Source organism: Coregonus clupeaformis, chromosome 20, assembly GCF_020615455.1.
Source record: "Coregonus clupeaformis isolate EN_2021a chromosome 20, ASM2061545v1, whole genome shotgun sequence".
Taxonomy (NCBI): Eukaryota; Metazoa; Chordata; class Actinopteri; order Salmoniformes; family Salmonidae; genus Coregonus; species Coregonus clupeaformis.
This window is the reverse complement of record NC_059211.1, coordinates 24,419,809-24,444,150: the sequence shown is the minus strand read 5'-3', so window position 1 is coordinate 24,444,150 and position 24,342 is coordinate 24,419,809. Positions and strand designations below refer to the sequence as shown.

The window sequence follows — 24,342 nt, the reverse complement described above, 5'->3', positions numbered from 1 at the left end:
ACATTTGGATCAATTATAATTTTCGAACGTTAATATTATTAAACTTCAACAACCATAACATGCTCTGTGTAATTGGTGGACAAATGGTCTGGACTCATGTCTATTCAGAAGCCCCGCCTGCAAGTTATCTATGGAAAAAATATGAATGGACATGCTTTATGTGGACTTTCCTGTTTTGGAATCCTGCTGCTGGCCTTTTCCATTGGCTGGTATAGCCAGGAATGAACCATCTGTGATAAACACTGACAATTTTCGGCTACAGTGATCCAGCTATGGACAATTTTGATAAAAAGGCCTCCAATTTAGCCTTATATTATGTTTTTGCTCATATAATTAGTACATTAATAAAAAACGATTCGCAAGTATTAAAACTGGCCAGACATGTCTTATTTTATTCATTTGGATGAAGTGGTCTCCTCCACTGTCTTTCCCGACTCCCGAGCTGTCAACCGCAGTCGAAAAGGGAGGGTCAACATGGCGTCTGAGCAGGTCTGTTTCCAATAGCCTAAGACATTCTTGTTTTTCTACATTTCCTATTCATGGTTTGTTTTTCAAACGTCTGTGGTTTAGATTTAAGCATCTACATAAATACGAACTCATTTGAAATTATTTATTTCGGTCGGGCGTTGTAAAGCGGTTGCAGAATATCCATACGGTTTTACGCCTCCCAAGCCCTTTATAATGTTTTTATGATAGGCTATCGCTCGAAATAACGGTTGATTGGCGCAGTTTTCCACGGCATTGGTCAGTTTAAACTGTGTGTATTATCACAACGCTTGAAGTTATCTTTTCATCTGAATATGAATATGGACATATTCACATTTGTTACGGGAAAATACGTGTGATTTATTTTTAGTCATTGCACACAGACAGAGAGACTCGGGTGTTTAATTGCGCGCATTCTTTAGAAGCAGTCTGTCTATCCAGCGACGCCTGCGTAAAAGCTAATTAAAAACAACGTGGTAGTTTCAATGTTACAATATATGGTTCTGTTTCTCTGTACTGAGATATATATTTGTTACATTGTTACTACATGTGGTAGTTAAATAGACAGTCAATTGGGTTGTTACAATGTGTCAACTAGATGAACTAGACTGCAGAGTGAAATACAATAACATCTGGTAGTTAGTTACAGTGTAATAGCTAGAACTCTCTTAATGTTTAGTCTCACATAGAGAAGTGAAGCAGTGAAGTCCATGCTTTGATTGATGGGGACCACCCAAAAAGTGGTGTTTAGTTGTCACAGCAGCACACATATCAGATGTCATATCAGTTGGTTAAATTAAGCACCTGTCCTGACTTTTCCCCTGAGCCTTTATACTGATGTTTACTGTTGTGTTTGTTGAAGGAGAGTTCCAACGGGCCTGTAAAGAGGTCTATGAGGGAGAAGGCCATCGAACGGCGGACCACCAACAAGGAGCACAACAGCAACTTCAAGGCAGGCTATGTGCCCATAGAGGAGGAGCGCCTGCACAAGACAGGCCTGAGAGGACGCAAGGGCAACATGGCTGTCTGCATCATCATCTTGCTCTTTCTGCTGGCACTCATCAACCTCATTGTGAGTGCCCAATTACACACAAAGCTCGTCTGCATTATGTAATCATCCTTGTGTATCTGAATTCACTTTTAACTCAGGCTAGTAGCATGCATAGCATCATGATAATGTTAGTAATGGTTATGTTATATCTAGTTATGATTATGACAATAATCAAATCAATATATCCAAATATCTGACAATTTTTCCAACTCTTAGATTACTCTAGTGATCCGGACAGCCTCAGTCTAGCTGAGATGGCCTGTAATAGTAAAAGAGAACGGACACAAGTTTACATCTGCAAAGTTCTGGCACTTTCTTTATTCTGAAGAATGTTTTTTTTTTCTCTTGTTCAATTGTCTATTTTCTTGTTCGTACTTTTAAAAACATTCACATCAAACAAGTGCACACTTTAAATTACACAACATAAATGCACTTTACCTGAAGCAGAATTCAAAAATTTTCCACAAATTACTTTGTCTTACTCTATAATTTCACATGAAAACCAAAATGTACTTCACATTCATACAATAGAAACACTTATATATGAAGCCAAAAATAACTGACTGTTTTTCTATAAACCTCTACCAATATAGAAAACTGACAACAATACATTCAGCTTTAAGATAGTAGCACCTCCGTAAAATCGTCTCTCTCTCATGCACCCGCACTGCGTGCACGGCGGGTTTACCAGCTCGTGAGCACAATTTTACACAAAACCAATAACATGTAAAACAAACTAAGAAATCCCTAACAAATGGATTCTTTATAAAATCTCCTAGACAAAATCCAGTACAAGTAAGCTACTCAGTAAACAGTCTCTGTGACTTGTAATCGTTTCTACCTCAGCTAGCATCAAGCTAACATAAATCCAGTACAAGTACATCATGTTTCCAGGCACCATGTAAGAATTGAGAACAACTGCGTTTGCTGCTTGTCTCCATGACTGGTATGACGGTTGTCCCAGACTCTCATAGCTAAACATTTCTCTGGGCCTTCCAGTGTGCGACCTTCTCACAGGTAAGTCTTCCTTTCCATTGACCTCTTGCCGCTGTACTAGCACAACATCTTGGAGTTCCTCCTGCACTTCATCCTCCACTCCATGCTGTTCAAGTCCTTCAGACTGTTTCTGGATCTGTTCTATTTCCTGTGCCACTGTAGGTCTGAACTTCTGAGCAGTAGCTTGCAGTCTGGTAAGCCACTCTGGTTGACTTGTTGTGGTCTGACATCACTCTGATGGACCTGAGGACTGTGCTGGTAAGTATAGTAGCTTTCCTCTTCATCTGAACTGTCAGATTCTTGGTCAATCATGTTACTGTTTGTTGTCTGTTTTTGTCTTGGTGTTGTTCTTTTCACAGGTTTGGTTGGAGTGTCTTGATGCACTGGCAAGTCATTTACAGGTAACAGGAGGTTCCGGTGCAGCACACGAAGAGCTTTGTCTCCAGATTCTGACTGGATCTTATTCACTGGACCCTCTCTAATTCTCTCCACAACTCTGTGTACTGTCTTCTCCCAGTAAGCACAGAGTTTCCCGGGGCCACCTCTTTCCGATAGGTTCCTCACAAGGACTCAATCACCTGGCTGTAGAGTTGCACCTTTGACACCTTTGTCGTAGTACTTCTTCCCTTTCACTGAGGACTTTTGACTGTTCTCAGAAGCTATTTTGTATGCGTCTTGCATCTTTGTTGCCCACTTCTCTGCGAATGTTTGTTGGGTTCTTGTCACTGTTTCTGGTTTGAGGTTGAACAGTAGATCGATAGGAAGGGGCTCTGCCATACAGCAGGAAAAATTGTGAGTATCCCATTGCCTTGTGCCTTGTACAGTTATAGGAATGGACGATGTTTGGTTGATGGTCTTTCCACTCTGTCGTCTTCTCTTCTTGCAGAGTACGGAACATCTACAGGAGTGTTCTATTCATCCTTTCCACAGGGTTCCCTTGTGGATGGTATGGGGTAGTTAGAGAGTGTGAGATCCCTGCAAGCTGTTGGAGTCTCTGGAACAGGTTGTTCTCGAACTCTCGCACTTGATCGTGGTGAAGCTTACTAGGATAGGCAAACCGAGGTCTTGGAATATCTTCTCAGCTGCAGTTTTTCCTGACTTGTTCTTCGTTGGGTAGGCCTGTGCAAAGCGTGTGAAATGATCGACCAGTACAATAATATATTCATAGCCTCCTTTGCTTGGCTCATTGTGCATGTAGTCGACGGAGAGAAGCTCAAAGGGTGCACTGGTGGCGAGAGAACCCATAGGTGCTTTCTCTGGAACACAGGGATGTTTCTGCTTGATACATACACACTGTCTGATCACAGTCTTCTACTTCATGCTGCATGAATGGCCAGTAAAATCTTTCCCTGACTAGATGGATCACTTTGTCTGCTCCGACGTGGCCCATGTCGTCATGTAAGTTCTTCAGCACCACTGATTTCAGCTTGCTGGGTAGTACCAGTTGCTTTCGTTGTTCAGCCTGTCTGTACAGGATTACATTTTCCATGACCAACTTGTTCCACTCATGGACTAGTCTCCTTATTTCTGGTCCCATGAGCTTTCTCTCTTTCTCATTTGGATTCCATCTTTTGTTTTTCAGCGAGATGATTTCTCTGATTGCAGCATCCTCGAATGTGCAGCCTTAATATCCTCTGGTGTGATGGCAGGCACGCCTTCAGGTGACACACCACCCTCTCCAGAGTTGACTTGCAGCGCAGCCACCCATGGGACATCCTCATTTTTCACTGCTCTGCTTCCTTGCCATACCGTTGAGATGACTTCTGGTGGCATAGATTCTGTGTATTCACCCATGTGGTTGTGGAGAACGACAGGACAACGAGATAGTGTGTCAGCGTCTGCATTCATTTTCCCAGGCCTGTATTTCAGGTCGAAGTGGAAGTCGGCCAACTCCCTGACCCAGCGGTGACCTACTGCGTTGAGTCTAGATGTGCTCAGAACATAGGTCAAAGGGTTGTTGTCTGTGTATACGGTGAAGATGGGTGCATAGTATAGATAGTCTCTAAATTTGTCACAGATCGCCCATTTAAGTGCTAAAAACTCAAGTTTGCCAGAGTGGAGGTGGTCGTTTTTCTCTGCTGGAGTTAGTGTTCTGGACCATACCCGATTACACGTAGTCTCCCGTTTTGATGTTGGTAAAGGACAGCCCCTAGACCCTCCTTGGAAGCGTCAGTGTGTAACACAAATTGTAAGTCACAGTCTGGGTATGCTAGTAAGGGTGGATTGGTTAGCATGTCCACCAACTTGGCTACGATGGCTCTGTGTACAGCCGTCCACTGGACTGGTGTCTTGGGATGCCGTTGTCCATTGCTAACCTTTTTGGCCTGGGTTTTTCCTCTGGTTGATTTGGGCTTGGCAGTTTTCCCCTTTTCTTCTGATGGACTTTGTAGCAGCTCAAATAGGGGTTTGGCCATCCTGGAGAAATCTTGGTTGAACGACCTGTAGTAGCCGAAGAATCCCAGCAGTGTTCTGACCTCTCCAACTCTCTGTGGCTCCCTCTCCTTTAGCCACAACACAGCCTCCAAGTCTTTTGGGTCGATTTGTACTCCATCGCTGGATACGATCTGACCTATGTACAGTTGAAGTCGGAAGTTTACCTTAGCCAAATACATTTAAACTCAGTTTTTCACAATTCCTGACATTTAATCCTAGTAAAAATTCCCTGTTTTAGGTCAGTTAGGATCACCACTTTATTTTAAGAATGTGAAATGTCAGAATAATAGTAGAGATAATGATTTATTTAAGCTTTTATTTCTTTCATCACATTCCCAGTGGGTCAGAAGTTTACATACACTCAATTAGTATTTGGTAGCATTGCCTTTCAATTGTTTAACTTGGGTGAAACATTTCGGGTAGCCTTCCACAAGCTTCCCACAATAAATTGGGTGAATTTTGGCCCATTCCTCCTGACAGAGATGGTGTAACAGTCAGGTTTGTAGGCCTCCTTGCTCGCACATGCTTTTTCAGTTCTGCCCACACATTTTCTATAGGATTGAGGTCAGGGCTTTGTGATGGCCACTCCAATACCGTGACTTTGTTGTCCTTAAGCCATTTTTCCACAACTTTGGAAGTATGCTTGGGGTCATTGTCCATTTGCAAGACCCATTTGCGACCAAGCTTTAACTTCCTGACTGATGTCTTGAGATGTTGCTTCAATATATCCACATAATTTTCCTTCCTCATGATGCCATCTGTTTTGTGAAGTGCATCAGTCCCTCCTGCAGCAAAGCACCCCCACAGCATGATGCTGCCACCTCCGTGCTTCACGGTTGGGATGATGTTCTTCGGCTTGCAAGCAACCCCCTTTTTCCTCCAAACATAACTATGGTCATTATGGCCAAACAGTTATATTTTTGTTTCATCAGACCAGAGGACATTTCTCCAAAAGGTAGTATGGCTTTTTTATGGCGGTTTTGGAGCAGTGGCTTCTTCCTTGCTGAGCGGCCTTTCAGGTTATGTCGATATAGGACTCATTTTACTGTGGATATAGATACTTTTGTACCTGTTTCCTCCAGCATCTTCACAAGGTCCTTTGCTGTTCTGGGATTGATTTGCACTTTTCGCACCAAAGTACGTTCATCTCTAGGAGACAGAACGCATCTCCTTCCTGAGCGGTATGACGGCTGCGTGGTCCCATGGTGTTATTACTTGCGTACTATTGTTTGTAGAGATGAACGTGGTACCTTCAGGCATTTGGAAATTGCTCCCAAGGATGAACCAGACTTTTGGAGGTCTACAATTTTTTTTCTGAGGTCCTGGCTGATTTAATTTTTTATTTTCCCATGATGTCAAGCAAAGAGGCACTGAGTTTGAAGGTAGGCCTTGAAATACATCCACAGGTACACCTCCAATTGACTCAAATGATGTCAATTAGCCTATCAGAAGCTTCTAAAGCCATGACATCATTTTCTGGAATTTTCCAAGCTGTTTAAAGGCACAGTCAACTTAGTGTATGTAAACTTCTGACCCACTGGAATTTTGATACAGTGAATTAAAAGTGAAATAATCTGTCTGTAAACAATTGTTGGAAAAATAGCTTGTGTCATGCACAAAGTAGATGTCCTAACCGACTTGCCAAAACTATAGTTTGTTAACAAGACATTTGTGGAGTGGTTGAAAAACGAGTTTTAATGACTCCATCCTAAGTGTATGTAAACTTCCGACTTCAACTGTACCTCACTTGGCGTCTGAAGACTTCACACTTTTTCGGCCGTAGTTTGATACCGTGCTCCTCATCTGCCTAAGCACTCTTCTCAGGTCTTCCACATGTTGACTGAACATCTTGGAATAGCAGAGAATATCATCCAGATATGGAGAACAACAGTCGTCTCTCATGCCCTCTAGAACTCCTTCCATACACCTCTGGAAAGCGGATGTGGCGTTGGTCAAACCAAAGGGGATGCGGACCCACTCATATAGCCCCCAGGGGATGCTGAACGCGTTGGCTTGTCTTGAGCTTTCATCCACAGAGCCTTGATGGTAAGCGCTGCCTTGGTCGAGTATCGAGAACCATGTGTATCCCCCTACGTTATCCAGCAGGTCTTGTATCCGTGGCAACGGATGATGGTCAGGGATGGTCTTGCGATTCATCTCCCTTAAGTCGACACATAACTGCAGGCTGCTGTCCTTCTTGCGCACGCAGACCACCGGGGATGAATATGGAGATGTGGATTTCTTGATCCAGCCTCTCCAGTAGGTTTTGGACATATTCTTTCACCTCTTTGTATAGAGGTTTCGGAATGGAGTTGTAACTTTTCTGGACAAGAGTGTGATCCTTCAAGTTGAGTTTCAGCTTAAGGTTTGGAATGCAGCCGATATCTCCATCTTCCTGTGCGAACACATCAGATTATTATGACTATTTCCTGTTCCTCTTCCTGTAGATGTTCTAAGTCAACAGGTGGGTGCCATTTTTCTCTGAACCCAACTAGTGTGTGACTCTCTTTTCTCTGCTCACCATTGCGAATCTGAGTGGAGCATAAGAAAGCATCACTAGACTGACTCACATGCTTCTTCTGACAGTCAGGTGCTGTGATGACAGGTCTGATGTCATCCATCAGCTCTACCCAACCCAGCACTGTTCTCTGAGAGAGATGAATGTCATGTTGTGTGGAGTTCTGAATTGGAATCTTTACCACCTTCGAGGCTCCACAGGGCACATCCACAAGGCATGGAAACAGCTCCAAACCTTCTGGGCAATGGCTGTCCATGGCTGGCTCGAACATCATTGTTCCTCCCTCTGGCCAGGCTCTGATTCTACGTTTCACCTCAGCTGTTTGACCTGTAGGAACGGAAAGTCCTTTCTTTCCCACTTTTACCAAACAGTTCATTGAAATTTCATCATGGGTCATCACTTTAATGGCAGAGACCATGGTTTCAACAGCTTTTTCTTTTACATTCATCACCTCACTCAAAGAAGATGATCGTGTACTTCGGGAAACAGCAGAGGGTGCACCCCCCTATCCACATCGACTGGATCGCAGTGGAGAAATTCCTTGGCGTACACATCACCGACAAACTGAAATGGTCCACCCATGCAGACAGTGTGGTGAAGAAGGCGCAACAGAGCCAACCCTTTCCTAACGTGATAACACCTTGACAAAGTTGTTTAATAGCATGTTATTACATATTCTTTCGATATTAGAAAGGTTTGAAGTTCTGTTACATACCTGTAATAGTGAAGAGAACGGACACAAGCTTACATCTGCAAAGTTCTGGGGCTTTGTTTATTCTGAAGAATGGTGCGCTTGGCCAGAACTTGCTGTTTCCCCTACTACCACAGTGCAACATCGCCATCTATTGGCATGATGGACTACTAATGCTCAAGCATGTAGAGCATACCATTTAGATTAATTAAGACAAAAAAACAAATTGGTTAAAAATAATAATAACAATAAAGGGGTGTCTGTTTTTTGTGACTTTGTTTTCAACCCATTACACATGGCATCATGATAATGTTAGTAATGGTTATGTTATAACTAGTTATGATTATGACAATAATCAAATCAATATATCCAAATATCTGACAATTTTCCCAACTCTTAGATCACTCTAGTGATCTGGACGGTGATACGAATCGGGCCCAGTGGTTGTGACAGTATGGAGTTCCATGAGAGTGGGCTGCTGCGTTTCAAGCAGAAGGCAGACATGGGCGTGGTCCACCCACTGCACAAGAGCACTGTGGGAGGCAGGAAGGACCAGGACCTGGTTATCACCGGCAACAACAACCCGGTGAGCTTAGGCAAAACACATTCACCTAGGCAACACACACAACACACAGGCACAAACACAGAATAGATTCAGAACACACAAATGCATTGTTTAACCAGTCTATACATACACACATCCCCAATACCCAAATATAAATATATTAACCTTTTACTGAGTTGGCTAAATCAGGGTCACACAGAGTGTTTCTTGGTAGTCTTAAACAAATCTACTTTGAAACAAAATTATACACCTCACACACATGGTTATGGGCTTAAAAAAAACAAGACACTTTACACTTTATATACATCACAGAAGACTGAAATATAACAAAATCATTTGACATAGAAACACCGGATTTTCAGCTGGGTTTAAAAAAATTATGTTTTAATTATGAAATTATGAAAAGTATTAATAACGTTCCACCCATGAGGCCACTAGGTCATTTGTGTCACGCCCTGACTTAGGGGACGCTTATATGTTGAGTCAGGGTGTGTATATTCTATGTTGTGTAGTTCTATGTTTATATTCTAGTATGTGTATTTCTATGTTGGCCGGTGTGGTTCCCAATCAGAGGCAGCTGTCGCTCGTTGTCTCTGATTGGGGACCATACTTAGGCAGCCTATGGGCACTATTGAGTTGTGGGATCTTGTTCCGTGTGAGGTATGTTGTTTGTGTACCTTGGACTTCACGTTTCGTTTAGTTTGTTGTTTTGTCGTTGTTTATTTGTTTCAAATAAACATGTATGCATATCACGCTGCGCCTTGGTCTGACCCGTCTATGAACGAACGTGACAGAAGATCCCACCAAACGAGAACCAAGCAGCGTGCCCAGGCGGAGAGAGTAGCCATGTCACAGGTGGGCAATTGGTGGTCATGGGAGGAGATATTTTCGGGAAAAGGACCCTGTGCGAAGCCCAGGCAGGAGAGGAGCAACGGCAACACGGAAGCCGGCCGAGGAGGAGGCCCGAGAAGCAGCCACAATAAAAAAAATTGGGGGGGCTAAAGGGGTGGTCGGGGAGCGAGAGAGAAGAGCCCCGACCACTGCACCCGGTTGGTTTTCAGATTGGGTCCCTACGACCATGGGAAGAGGAGTGGGAACAGTATTATACTGAGAAGTCGGAGGATGACGACGACGACGAGATTCTGTTCCCTAACTCGTGGGGGCTCCCGGAGGAGTCCTCACGGGAAGAGGAGTGCCGACGACGGAGACCCGAGAGGCAACCCCAAGAAAACAATTTGGGGGGGCACACGGGGTGGATGACGAGGCAGCAGGAGGCCGTGGAAGGGCGAATCTGCAGGTTAGGAGAGGAGGCCACCATGTTACGGGGGCTATTGGTTCAGAGGGAGCAGGAGTTATTCGGTCAGAGGGAGGCGCTACAGGAGGCTAAAAGGGAGAAGGAAAGTGTAGTGGCACGGCGAGAGGAGCTGGTTAAGCAAGTGGTGCGTGTCGCCAGTCCGGTCCGGCCCGTTCCTGCTCCCCGCACTAAGCCAGTTGTGCGTGTTCCCAGTATGGCCCGACCTGTTCCTGCTCCTCGCACCAAGCCAGTGGTGCGGGTCGCCAGTCCGGTCCAGCCCGTTCTTGCTCACCGCACTAAGCCAGTGGTGCGTGTTCCCAGTACGGCCCGACCCGTTCCTGCTCCTCGCACCAAGCCAGTGGTGCGCGTCGCCAGCCCGGTCCGGCTTGTTCCTGTCCCTCGCACCAAGCCAGTGGTGCGCGTCGCCAGCCCGGCCCGGCCTGTTCCTGCCCCTCGCACCAAGCCAGTGGTGCGCGTCGCCAGCCCGGCCCGGCCTGTTCCTGCTCCTCGCACCAAACCAGTGGTGCGTGTTCCCAGCCCGGTCCGGCCTGTTCCTGCTCCTCGCACCAAACCAGTGGTGCGTGTTCCCAGCCCGGCCCGGCCTGTTCCTGCTCCTCGCACCAAGCCAGTGGTGCGCGTCGCCAGTCCGGCCTGGCCTGTCCCCACTCCTCGCACCAAGCCAGTGGTGTGCGTCGCCAGCCCGGCCCGGCCTGTTCCTGCCCCTCGCACCAAGCCAGTGGTGCGCGTCGCCAGCCCAGCCCGGCCTGTTCCTGCTCCCCGCACCAGGCCAGTGGTGCGCGTCGCCAGTCCGGTACGGCCCTTTCCTGCCCCTTGCACCAAGCCAGTGGTGTGCGTCGCCGGCCCGGCCTGTTCCTGCTCCTCGCACCAAGCCAGTGGTGCGTGTGTCCAGTCCGGCACGGCCCGTGCCTGTTCCACCGGTGCCTGCTCAGCTGCTCCACTCCGAGCCAGAGCAGTCCGCTCCACTCCGGAGCCAGAGCAGTCCGCTCCACCGGGGTCCAGTCCAGACCCAGACGTCAGCCCCTCTCCAGGTTCGGGGTCTCCCACACCAGGGTCCAGACAGGGCTTGGAGTATAGTGGGAGGAAGGAGAGGGGAAGCAGCGCGCCGAGGTCCAGACCAGACCAGGGGCGCAACAGGGAGGCGAAGAGTGAGAGGTCGTCACGCCCTGAGCCGGATCCGCCTCCGAGGCGGAATGCCCACCCGGCCCCTACCCTGTTATGTTTATGTTGTGCGGTCGGAGTCCGCACCTTTGGGGGTACTGTCACGCCCTGACTTAGGGGACGCTTATATGTTGAGTCAGGGTGTGTATATTCTATGTTGTGTAGTTCTATGTTTATATTCTAGTATGTGCATTTCTATGTTGGCCGGTGTGGTTCCCAATCAGAGGCAGCTGTCGCTCGTTGTCTCTGATTGGGGACCATACTTAGGCAACCTATGGGCACTATTGAGTTGTGGGATCTTGTTCCGTGTGAGGTATGTTGTTTGTGTACCTTGGACTTGTTGTTTATTCGGTTCAAATAAACATGTATGCATATCACGCTGCGCCTTGGTCTGACCCGTCTATGAACAAACGTGACAATTTGACTGCAAGGAAAGGGCTGAGATGGCCTGTAACTGTATGCTCTTCCAGGTGGTGTTCCAGCAGGGCTCCACTAAGCTCAGTGTTGAGAAAGAGAAGACGTCCATCATCAGTGACATGGGCGTATCCTTCACTGACCCCCGCACTCAGAACACCTTCTTCAGCACAGACTTTGAAAACCACGAGTTCCACCTGCCCAAAGGAGTCAAAGTACTCAATGTGAAGAAGGCCTCCACAGAAAGGGTATGTTCCAGGGCTTCAGAAGCCATCAAATAAAACATGTAATAAAACCGTAGGATTGCCATTGCAGCACCACAAAGTGTGTTGCTGTAGATCAAATACATTCTAGAATCCATTCCTGTCATTGATGAAAATGTAGAAAAATCCCAGAAAAAGTGGTAGATCTCTGAAGACTCTATCTTTCAGATCACCAGCAATGCTTCCTCTGACCTGTCCATTAAAGGGGACAGCAAGGCCATCATCCGCGGCAACGAGGGTGTCTTCATCATGGGCAAGACAGTGGAGTTCAGGATGGGAGGGGACATCGAGCTCAGAGCTGTGAGTGTCACCCCTTACCAAATTTGTAATACATGTATACTATTTTTAAAGTCTATAGTGTACTGTATTCCATTAACAAATATGGTTAACAGGGTATTTCCCTTTGCAGGAGAACAGTATTGTTTTGAACGGATCTGTGATGGTGAGCGTCACTCGCATGCCTAACTCCTCAGTGGGAGCCAATGTGTATTTCGACGAGGGCCTGTTGAGGTACAAGCTGTGTATGTGTGCAGACGGCACTCTGTTCCGTGTCCAGGTGAAGTATCAGAGCATGGGCTGCCAGACCTCAGACAACCCATGTGGAAAGGCCCACTAAAGAGACTGGAACACAAACTGATGTTACACCATCCATCCTCTCCTACAATCAACAGATGGTCTGGCCAACCAGTGTTGAAATACCATAGAATGGTGTACAGTGCATACTCCATACGCATTCAAAATGTAGCACACCCAGAAACACTCTATTTTTTATGGTGGCCATTTTGTGTTCCTGCATATCCGCTTGGCCAAAGATATCTAAATAAGTGTATTATCATTTTTTTTTTCTTCTGACTATATATGAAGTAACAACAGAAGCAGCACTCTACCAAGCCATCCAGTATTACCAGTATTCTGGATATTTCTATTAATAATTATTTGACATTTATATTTCCGCTGGCAGCTGTGTGTGACTCAAATACAAGTCACCCTGTAATAGGCATCAGCCACTGATCACTTAGTGTGGGCCACTATCATTATTTATTGATTATGGTTAGTTAAGGAGTTATGAGTTGGAGTTAGTGGGATATGTGTGAAATAGGAAACTTCATTTTAGCCATTCAGTATTACTGATTGCAGGAGATAATCTGTGCTTGTTTAAAGGTCTAGTGTAGATTTTCATGAGATGACTCTCTCAGCACTCTCCACATTGCTATCTAAATTTACATCTGCCTTCTCATCCTGTACGTGTCAAACATTGTCTCTGTGTCTTCACAAAGGAAGAGATTGGAGTGTCTTTAGTTATGATGCCAAATGGAATTTATTTCCATGTGTCTATAATATCATATTGCCGAATGCTCAGAAAAAGGAATATACACTATATATACACAAAAGTATGTGGATAACCCTTCAAATTAGTGGATTTAGCAATTCAGCCGCACCCGTTGCTGACAGGTGTATAAAATCAAGCACACAGCCATGCAATCTCCATAGACAAACATTGGCAGTAGAATGGCCTTACTGAAGAGCTCAGTGACTTTCAACGTGGCACCGTCATAGGATGAAACCTTTCCAAAAAGTCTGTTCGTCAAATTTCGGCCCTACTAGAGCTGTCCCGGTCAACTGTAAGTGCTGTTATTGTGAAGTGGAAACGTCAAGGAGCAACAACGGCTCAGCCACGAAGTGGTAGGCCACACAAGCTCACAGAACGGGACCGCTGAGTGCTGAAGCACTTAAAAATAATCTGTCCTCGATTGCAACACTCACTATCGAGTTCCAAACTGCCTCTGGAAGCAACGTCAGCACAATAACTGTTCGTCGGGAGCTTCATGAAATGGGTTTCCATGGCCGAGCAGCCGCACACAAGCCTAAGATCACCATGCGCAATGCCAAGTGTCGGCTGGAGTGGTGTAAAGCTCACCGCCATTGGACTCTGGAGCAGTGGAAATGCGTTCTCTGGAGTGATGAATCACACTTCACCATCTGGCAGTCCGACGGACAAATCTGAGTTTGGCGGATGCCAGGAGAACGCAACCTGCCCGAATGCATAGTGCCAAATGTAAAGTTTGGTGGAGGAATAATGGTCTGGGGCTGTTTATCATGGTTCGGGCTATGCCCCTTAGTTCCAGTGAAGGGAAATCTTAACGCTACAGCATACAATGACATACTAGACGATTCTGTGCTTCCAACTTTGTGGCAACAGTTTGGGGAAGGCCCTTTCCTGTTTCAGCATTACAATGCCCCCGTGCACAAAGCGAGGTCCATACAGAAATCTTGTTTGTCGAGATCGGTGTGGAAGAACTTGACTGGCCTGCACAGAGCCCTGACCTCAACCCCATCGAACACCTTTGGGATGAATTGGAACGCCGACTGTGAGCCAGGCCTAATCACCCAACAGTGATGGTTGGCCCGACCTCACTAATGCTCTTGTGGCTGAATGGAAGCAAGTCCCCGCAGCAATGTTCCAACATCTAGTGGAAAGCCTTCCCAGAAGAGTGGAGTGTTATAGCAGCAAAGGGGAGACCAACTCCATATTACTGCCCATGATTTTGGGATGAGATGTTCGACGAGCAGGTGTCTACATACGTTTGGTCATGTAGTGTATTTGCACCAAGACGCACTATAAATTAATGCAGTCAGCTGTTTTTTATTTTTTTATTGTGGTATTCATTAAGCTTTTGTGTTTGTTTCAATGATATATTTTGATAACATGGGTTTGAAACAAATACTATTGAGTGATGTTTTGTGCAATATAACATGAAGTGGCAATACTACAAGTGTGATGTTTATCTATTTTGAGCTCATTGGCAGTTGTCTAACATGCTTAAAGTGTGTATTAAATTGTTTCTACAGTAACAATGTGCTTGGAGAAATGTGATCATCGTCTCAAGCAGCAATATGGACTCTATGCTTTAATAGATGTAGGAATTCATTGTTTTCCAATGGAACCTTGAGAATGAGCTTTTGGAAAATATCAATTATTTAACTCATGTTTGTTTAAATAAAGGGATATGCTGTGTTTGAAAAGCGCTGTGATCTGTATTGCTTCTGGTCTTTCGTCAATTTGCAGTTTTATTTTCACGTTTGAAAACTGCCCTATTTGTACCCTATCCCACAATGCCCACTTGGAGGTGTCAATGCATTTAGAGTGTACTAGCTATATTCTACGTCTACTACATTTTACACTGTAAGAGGGCAAAATAACCAAGATTACTTTTTATAGCATGAAATCTGTTCCGATCCAGTGATTTATCAATCAATAATAAATCCAAGCTGGGCGTAGTTGTCCTTGTCATCATATTTCTGGCAGCACAGTTAACTATGAAGGAGAGGAAAACAATATTCTGGTGAGACATTAACCACGCCATGTGAATGATTGAGGGAAACTGCATAACGTTTATGTAATTTTTGTGTATGCATGTCTGACTCAACATGGCAATACACACTGAAGACTTTGATCTGAAACTACAGGAGACAAAGTAAAAAAATCTGCCACTTTTGCCAATGCACTGGAAGGGCCCGGGGAGAGACTAAAAGTCACAAGTTTGTTTCGGTTGTGTACAATGCAGACACGGAGGGGTGAGTTTGAGTTTTTTTCACGCATTAATTTATATTTGTGTGTATGACGTGTGCTAATATTGCAGTGCATGTTTCTAAATTTGAGAGTAATGCATGTGTCTGACTTTATTTGGGTGCTGTTGTATGTGTTACTGTTGGTATATCAGGGCATATCTATTGAATTCACCTTCAATACTGTATGTGCTCATACATTGTCTTTTATGTTGAAACTCATAACTCACTAACATTAATTATTATCTCTTTTTGTTCTGCCTATGAGCACAGGGCTGTTTGTGATGGCAGTGTCTCAGTGGATGTTCTGTGCTGCAGTGCTGCTCCTCCTCATCCAGGGGCTCCAGTGTTCTCCGACTCCCCCTACCTGTCCTGAGCCCTGCCTTTGTCAGAGAGGTCCTCTGTTAAACTGTTCCTCCGCTGGCCTTTCCCAGGCCCCACAACACATCCTATTCACCGTAACTGATCTAGACCTATCTCACAACCTGCTGAACTCCCTTACCCCCTCGTGGCCAATTTGGGGGCTTAAGAATCTACGGCTTGGACACAACAGCATCACTCACCTGTCTCTGTGTGTGGGGAGGACCTGGAGGGGTAAACATGGGATAATCTCCCTCTCACACAACAGAGGGAGATGTGTGTCCTGGGCCCCGGCCCTGCAGCTGCTGTCTGCTGAGAGGAATCAGCTAGAGATGATCCCTGAGGGTGAGTCACACACACACTCCAACACATGAGGAATTGCTTCGCTGTACTATAAATGTAGTTACACTAATCACAGGTTGCTTTGCCTACCACACATACAGGTAACTGCCAAAATAAAGGAAACACTTGAGTAAATGAGGGATACAAAGTATATTGAAAGCAGGTGCTTCCACACAGGTGTGATTCCTGCGTTAATTAAGCAATTAACATCCCATCATGCTTAGGGTGATGTATAAAAATGCCCAGTTACCCATTATTTTGCCTACCATGGCTAGAAGATCTCTGTGTCTTTGAAAGAGGGGTCTCAAAGGAGCATAGGAGGTTTAAAGGGTGTGTGTGTGTGTGTGTGTGTGTGTGTGTGTGTGTGTGTGTGTGTGTGTTTTTGCTCAGTCATTTTTGCACATGTATTAAAAATAAAAAACAGAAATACCTTATTTATATAAGTATTCAGACCCTTTGCTATGAGACTCGAAATTGAGCTCAGGTGCATCCTGTTTCCATTGATCATCCTTGAGATGTTTCTACAACTTGATTGGAGTCCACCTGTGGTAAATTAAATTGATTAGACATGATTTGGAAAGGCACACACCTGTCTATATAAGGTCCCACAGTTGACAGTGCATGTCAGAGCAAAAACCAAGCCATGAGGTCGAAGGAATTGTCCGTAGAGCTCCGAGAAAGGATTGTTTCAAGGCACAGATCTGGGGAAGGGTACCAAAACATTTCTGCAGCATCGAAGGTCCACAAGAACACAGTGGCCTCCATCATTCTTAAATGGAATAAGTTTGGAACCACCAAGACTCTTCCTAGAGCTTGCCGCCCGATCAAACTGAGCAATCGGGGGAGAAGGGCCTTGGTGAGGGAGGTGACCAAGAACCCGATGGTCACTCTGACTGAGCTCCAGAGTTCCTCTGTGGAGATTGGAGAACCTTCCAGAAGGACAACCATCTCTGCAGCACTTCACCAATCAGGCCTTTATGGTAGAGTGGCCAGATGGAAGCCACTCCTCAGTAAAAGGCACACAACGCTTGGAGTTTGCCAAAAGGCACCATAAGGACTCTCAGACCATGAGAAACAACATTCTCTGGTCTGATGAAACCAAGATTGAACTCTTTGGTCTGAATGCCAAGCGTCACTTCTGGAGGAAACCTGACACCATCCCTACAGTGAAGCATGGTTGTGGCAGCATCATGCTGTGGGGATGTTTTTCAGTGGCAGGGACTAGGAAACTAGTCAGGATCGAGGGAAAGATGAACGGAGCAAAGTACAGAGAGATCCTTGATGAAAACCTGCTCCAGAGCGCTCAGGACCTCAGACTGGGGCGAATGTTCAACTTCCAACAGGACAAAAACCCTAAGCACACAGCCAAGACGATGCAGAAGTGGCTTTGGGACAAGTCTCTGAATGTCCTTGAGTGGCCCAGGCAGATCCCAGACTTGTACCCGATCAAACATCTCTGGAGAGACCTGAAAATAGCTGTGCAGCAACGCTCCCCATCCAACCTGACCGAGCTTGAGAGGATCTGCAGAGAAGAATGGGAGAAACTCCCCAAATACAGGTGTGGCAAGCTTGTAGCATCATACCCAAGAAGACTCAAGGTTGTAATCGCTGCCAAAGGTGCTTCAACAAAGTACTGAGTAAAGGGTCTGAATACTTATGTAAAAAAACCTGTTTTGGATTTGTCATTATGGGGTATTGTGTGTAGATTGAACAGGGGGTAAAAACGATTTAATCCATTTTAACATAAGGCTATAACGTAACAAAATGTGGAAAAAGTCAAGGGGTCTGAATACTTTCTGAATGCACTGTACACGCACATGCATGCACACCCATACTCTTATGAATGATTATCCTTAATAATTAGGACTTTGCTCTATTCGGAAATGATTAAACCGGCCCAGTCAATCACAAAATGAATTTGACAAATCATTGTACAATCTTCAGCCAATTGTAAAGGCTGTTTACTGACATTCCAATGGTTCATAAGAGGGTGTAAAAGTGTAATGATTGTGTTTTAAAGGAGGAAAATGCCTCAATCATCATTTTACAGTAGTATTTTAGCTTGCTTTGTTAAAATTCCATTAGCGGATTTGAACCTTTCAGTTGTATATGTATTCACTGGTGATTGTGAGTGTTTTCTCCTTGTTTGAGAGGACTGTCGGCAGTTGCTCTGTGAGACAGAGGCCTCTCCGTGCTGCTTGATATTCTGCTCACAGTCTCCCAGCGCTCCTCTAAGGAAGCCCAGACCCACAATGCCTCATTTCAGCTCAGCAGTCTCAGCCTAGTGAAAAGAGGAGACAGCAGGAGAGACTGAAAATCAGTGTAACTTAAGTGCTGTCAACAGAAATCATTGGGTTGAATCAGTCATAACATTTCCATTTTAGTCATTTTGCAGACGCTCTTATCCAGAGCGACTTACAGGAGCAATTAGGGTTACGTGCCTTGCTCAAGGGCACATCGGCAGGTTTTTCACCTAGTCACCGCGGGATTCGAACCAGAAACCTTTCGGTTACTGGCTCAATGTTCTTAACCACTAGGCTACCCAACCCTAGTGATTTGTTTATGCTCCAGGACATAATGTTCAGCATATAATTAAAAACTAATCTGTTCAAAGTGCAAAACCATGTGATTGTCAATAACTCAGTTTTAAACCGAAAAAGAGGCCTTGAAGAAGTCTTGTTGTGTATTCTCATAGTAATAATGGCTCTGTTTCATTATGTTACCACCACACCGTAGTAATGTACATTGAGATGTCACTACAATGGCCCAGGGAAGTAAACACTACAGTATGTACACTAGAATAAACACTATAGTGGGGGAAAACAAACGCTATCAGTGTCTGTAGTTCAGTCCTGTCAGGTATAGGGAGCAGGTGTTGCTGTGGCTATCCAGACAGGTAGGCAGAGACATCTCAGGTTGGTCTGCTGCTCGAAAAGCTATGGGAGGAATGTCATGTCAGCTTATTGCCCACAAACAGAACAGAACAGTACAAAGGTGAGAAGGGGACTTCCGTGATCATATAGTCAACCACCTCATGATTACCATCCTCTGTGCATTATTGAGGACAAACAGGGGCCATCATGTGTCATTATGCCACTCTAATGTGAGGACTATGTTGGTGTGCTGTCCGCTAGGCCTGGGAGGCAGTGAGATCCTGCAGGTGCTGCAGCTATCCCACAACAGGATCTCTGGCCTGCGACCTGGAGATCTGAGCAGGTGCCCCCATCTGAGAGAGCTCCACCTGCAGCACAACCACATCTCCAACCTCCACCCACTTGCCCTCAGGGACCTCCCGGAGCTCAGGGTAACTACACATCATTAATAGTAACTACTGCATCATAACACACAACATGTTATCCGGTAACCACCTGACCCAAACCTCACCTGAGCTCAGTACTATGACAGATTTTTGACATTCCTATAATGTTCATAATGACATCCTTCAAGGTCCTGGATCTGAGCTTCAACCTGTTGACCACAATCCCCCCATCCGCCTACCTGTTGCTGCGTAACCTGAATGCCCTGGTGGAGGTGAGTGGTAACAGGTGGAGGTGTGACTGCAGCCTGCGGAGCGTGAGGAGGTGGATGGCCTACGACAGGCAAAGTGCCAAACAGCAGACCTGGACGGGGGTGGTGTGTTCCTCCCCCTCCACCCATGCAGGTAGAGACCTGCTACACCTGGAGGACAGTGACCTCACCTGCTCTACAGCTGAGAACAGGGAGGGGCTCCACCAGGATGTGACAGTGACTGAGGGGACAGAGATCCTGCTGCACTGCTGCCCTCTACAGCAAGGTAACACAGCCAGACAGGAAGCTGCTGCCTTTCACTTGTTGCATTACACCAATATGAATTTGTTTGTAACAACTTACATTTCAGATCAATAGTATAAATGTGATGTGAATAAAGTAGTAGCCTTAATGATAAAAAACTGTAATCATGCTTGGCTTTATAACAGTAATACACTGTTGATGTATTTGTTCTAGATTCAACATGGTGGACGACTAATGGACAAGTTTCTGGAAGTCAGATGGGCCTGCTGATCAGTGACATCACAGAGGAAGACGCAGGGCTGTACGTGTGCATCTCTGGGCCAGAAGAGGAGTATATATCTGTATTTAACATCCATGTCCGTAAGACACAGAGGAAAAGCAGAGGCACCAGGAGTTTACACTGGGAGAGGAAGCTGATAAACCCAGAGGTAGGCAGCCTCCAGGGGGAGGGTCAGGGGACAGACCTGAACTCTCTAGATGTCCACAGGGCTACTCAGAGAACACAGTCTGACCTGGTCCTGGCTGTCTGCCTGTCTGTATTTATCACCTTCCTGTTAGCATTTATACTTGGTGCTCTGGCCAGACCTCTCCTGGACCCTCTCTGGAGAAGGTGCTGTAACCGTACCAAGCAGAGCTCCTCCCCAGCCCAGTCGGTCTCCTCTGCTGGGCAGTGCCCCTACGACAATGAGGCCTATTCAGATGAGGAGGCTCGGGAGGAACTAGGGACACACAGGGAGAGTAGAGTGACATTCAGCGGCCATCCTTCAGAAATAAGGGTTCAGAATAACATTCCATACTATGATACTGTGGTCAATGGCAGACAGGACAACCTTGCTGGGGAATATGATGCAACATATGAGAATGTTCAGGTGAGGGATACCTCACACCCCTCCCTTGAGGTCCATCACCCGCCTGAGGAGGAGAAGCCCAGAGCACAGGACTCTGTCAGTTCAGGCAGCTCCCAGCAGGACAGCCCAGAGACAGACACCCATAGTGGAGACCTTTCTGATGTCTCTCTGAGTGAACCACAAGTGGGTGCTCACCCAGTCCATACCCACCATGGCATGGAGTTTGAACCCATCCCTGACCCAGATCAGTTGCAGGGATATCGAAGCTTGTCCGTGTCTTCACACTCTGACCAGGAGAGGCTGGATAGGGATCAGGATATGGACTGGCCCAAAGACAATTTGGCTCAGAGATTGGAGGAGGAGCGCAAGACCCAGAATAATCCCTGGGAGCCTCAATCACCCCAGAAGGAAGACGACTCCTTTGAGCAGAGTTCAGATTTCTCTATGGTTAAACAAGTTGATGTACCACATATCAAGATCGGCAGCGTGGGTGAGATCCCTGGATTTACAGCTGAGCCCTTTACTGATTGGAAACCAAACAAGGCAGATCCAAACCCCATGGAGCCTGAGCTGTGGAATGACACTGGAGAGAGCTTTGAGTTCCCTGATTCCATCCGAGGTGCATCGGCATGGTCCAGCAGTCAAGATCTCTCGAGTTCTGCTTTTGACGATGAATTGAGAAAGGAGTATGAACAAGCTCGGAATGAAGAACCGCTGGTGAAAGACCAGAGGGAGAATGATAGGTTCAGCTCCAGCAGCTCAAGTTACAGTGGGAATGAACCTACAGCATTCACTGTGAACCCAGAGATGGAGGTAGTGAAGGAGAAGATGATTGTCCAGAATGTGGGTGAACTGAGACAGGAAGTTCAAAGCACTCCTGTGTTTTCAGAGCACTCTGATTGGTCCAGTGATTGTGGGGATGAACCCACAAAGTACACAGTGAACGAGGAGCGCGATGAGGAAGATGAGGATAAAGCTCAAGTTCCAGATGTCACGTACAGGGATCCATCTCTCAGTCTTGGAGATATTGTCTCTTTGGTGCCAAGGAAAGCTCTCAATATCGGCTTCTCCAAGGAAGGTTTTAAATATCAACCAGAGCCTGAGACAAGGTCGACTGGCTTGGATCTAATCACCCATAGTGCCATCAGCTTAAAGGAGTCCCTTCCCCAACCATCATTTCCCTCAGATGGGGCAAGGGTTGGAGACCCCCCAGTTCCAGTCTATATCCCCAGACTCAGTAAGCGTCTGGATATTCAGGAAGCTCCACCTGCTGCCCCAGGTTCACACTCACCTGCTGGTTCATCCTCTTCTAGCAGTGAGAGTAAGGATGAGACTACAATTAATCAAAAAAGAGAAGAGGAGAATGCGAAGGTCCCAGATTCATCTTTCAGTCTTGCAGGCATTGATGTCTCTTTTGCCCAAAGGAGAGCTCTCAGTATCGGCTTCGCCAAGGACAGCTCTTATCACCCACATCCAGAGCCTGAGTCAAGGTGGTCTGGCCTGGGTCTCACCTCCCAAACTGCCATCAGCACAAAAGATGAAGGCTTTAAGAAATACACCAAGCCCCTTCCCCAACTGTCTTTGCCAAAAACATCACTCCCTTTCTCCACCTCTTCAGACGGGAAGATGGCTGAGGAGTCTCCAACTCAACTCTTCTATGTCCCCCCACTTGGGAGACGTCTGGATATCCAGCCCCCTCAGGAAGCTCCACCTGCTACCCCAAGAACACCCCCACCCTCTGGTTCATCCTCTTCTAGCACCGGGAGCGAGGATGAGACTACAATGAACCGAAAAAGAGAAGAGGAGAAAGCTAAGATCCCTGATGTCACACATAGGGATTACTCTCTCAATTCTGGAGACACACAAATTAAAGTACCTTTCTCTCCAAGGAAAGATCTCAATATCAGCTTCTCTAACAAGAGTTCTCAGTATCAACATGAGTCTGAGGCAAGGTACGAGAGTGTAACCAGAACAAAGGGTGGAGACTTTGATGAAGACACCAAGCTTCGTCCCCAAATGTCTTTGCCCAAAACATCACTCCTTTCCACCACCACCTCAGACAGGGTGAGAGCTGAGGAGACACCAGTTCAAATCTACATCCCTGGACTCAGGATGCGTCAGAATATTCAGCCCCCTCAGGAAGCTCCACCTGCCGAATCATCCTCTTCCAGCTGTGAGACTGGAGATGAGACTCCAAAACACACAATGAAACCAGCTAAAGACATTACAGATTATTTTTCCCCAAGGAGAGCACTCAATATCAGCTTTAACATCTCAGCCAGTACCACAGATGAGGTGGAGAGGAAGACCGGAGCAGAGGACAGGTGGGATCAGCCAGGGCTTGGTGGGCTGAAGGCGCTGTCAGAGAGAACACGAAGGGACACAGAGGACAGTTCTACAGACATTAATGTTTCTTCCTCCCAAATAAGAGCGCTCAATATCAACTTTGATGCCTCAGACAGCAGCACAGACGAGGTGGGGAGGAGGGCCGGAGCAGACTACAGTAACCCTACTGAAGAAATCAGTCCCTCTCCCCAACTGTCATTGTACAAAACATCACACTTTTTCTCCACCCCCACAGATGAGGCGAGGCCTAGAAGAGAGTATTCACTCCAAATTCCCCTACACAGGAAGCGCTTAGTTGTAGACATCCAGCCCCCCCCAGCTCTACCTGATGCCCCAGCAACACCACCACCACCATCCCCAGAGGGAGAGGAGGCTGCAGGGTCTGGATGGAGGAGCAGGGGACAACAGATGAGAGCCATGGATGGATTTGGCTGTAACTCCATGACACAGGGAGAGAGGAGCTATACGGGGTTAGTGGCTGCTAAACCATTCGGATTATCTCGTCCGTATCAGAGCGTTACCTCAGAGACCATTATGACCACCCGGTGTAGTGAGGTCTCTACCTCTGGTGACCTCAACATGACCTACTCTAACTCCACCCTCCATTTTGAGACACACAAGGAGGGCAGTGAAGCTTGAGCGCTACAACTGTAATTGTTTGTACTGATTAAAATAAAAATCACCTGAGAAGTTAATGCAGCAGATGAAAGTTAAAACGTAAGTTGTTTATTTTAATTACAGAATTATACTGTTATTACATTGTTGTAAATGAGTGTAAAACCAGACATGTTTGTCTTAATGAAAATAGCTGTTTAAGTGACTGAATGATTTCAGACTGAGGCAAATAAAAGGTGGGACCATTAAAACACTATTTCCCAGATTCATATCCACCTACTTTACTCACTCGGTACCCTACTCCCCTCTATTTTTCTACAAAATAATCTCTTCATGACACTGCCTCCACATTATGTGTAGGCCTATGCATCATAAATAAACCTGTAAAGAAAGTAGCCCATATTGTGTTTGTGATGTTTTTATATCAGTTAATCTATGGGTCCCTGGATAATAAGGTGCACACATGACACGTGGTAATTACTGTGGTAATGCAATAGTACAAATAAAAATACATTAGGCCTACAGTAACGAATCAAACATAATCCTGTGCAATTTAAAAACACAGAACGAACATCTCATCACAAACAACATTTGAATCTTTCT

General features: G+C 45.9%; 2 protein-coding genes across 2 annotated transcripts; both read left to right on the top strand.

Moving 5' to 3' along the window:
• Nucleotides 1–419: 419 nt before the first annotated feature.
• Nucleotides 420–13,333, top strand: sgcb (sarcoglycan, beta (dystrophin-associated glycoprotein)). Its single transcript, XM_041839121.2, has 6 exons — nt 420–489; nt 1,349–1,558; nt 8,576–8,761; nt 11,684–11,875; nt 12,059–12,190; nt 12,300–13,333. Exons 1-6 carry the CDS (start codon nt 475–477, stop codon nt 12,504–12,506), a joined length of 942 nt encoding a protein of 313 aa, XP_041695055.2. The 5' UTR covers nt 420–474; the 3' UTR covers nt 12,507–13,333.
• Nucleotides 13,334–14,419: 1,086 nt separating this feature from the next.
• Nucleotides 14,420–24,134, top strand: LOC121533306. Its single transcript, XM_041839122.2, has 5 exons — nt 14,420–15,466; nt 15,731–16,162; nt 19,294–19,463; nt 19,607–19,952; nt 20,144–24,134. The coding sequence occupies exons 1-5, from the start codon at nt 15,451–15,453 to the stop codon at nt 23,761–23,763; spliced, it is 4,584 nt and encodes a 1,527-aa protein (XP_041695056.1). The 5' UTR covers nt 14,420–15,450; the 3' UTR covers nt 23,764–24,134.
• Nucleotides 24,135–24,342: the final 208 nt, after the last annotated feature.

Excerpts from the sequence above, each read along its gene's own strand:
- sgcb (XM_041839121.2), top strand. Across the intron at positions 8,762-11,683 it reads TCACCGGCAACAACAACCCG|GTGGTGTTCCAGCAGGGCTC; the intron begins GTGAGCTTAGGC and ends ATGCTCTTCCAG. Across the intron at positions 11,876-12,058 it reads AGAAGGCCTCCACAGAAAGG|ATCACCAGCAATGCTTCCTC; the intron begins GTATGTTCCAGG and ends TCTATCTTTCAG.
- LOC121533306 (XM_041839122.2), top strand. Across the intron at positions 19,464-19,606 it reads GGGACCTCCCGGAGCTCAGG|GTCCTGGATCTGAGCTTCAA; the intron begins GTAACTACACAT and ends ACATCCTTCAAG. Across the intron at positions 19,953-20,143 it reads CTGCTGCCCTCTACAGCAAG|ATTCAACATGGTGGACGACT; the intron begins GTAACACAGCCA and ends TATTTGTTCTAG.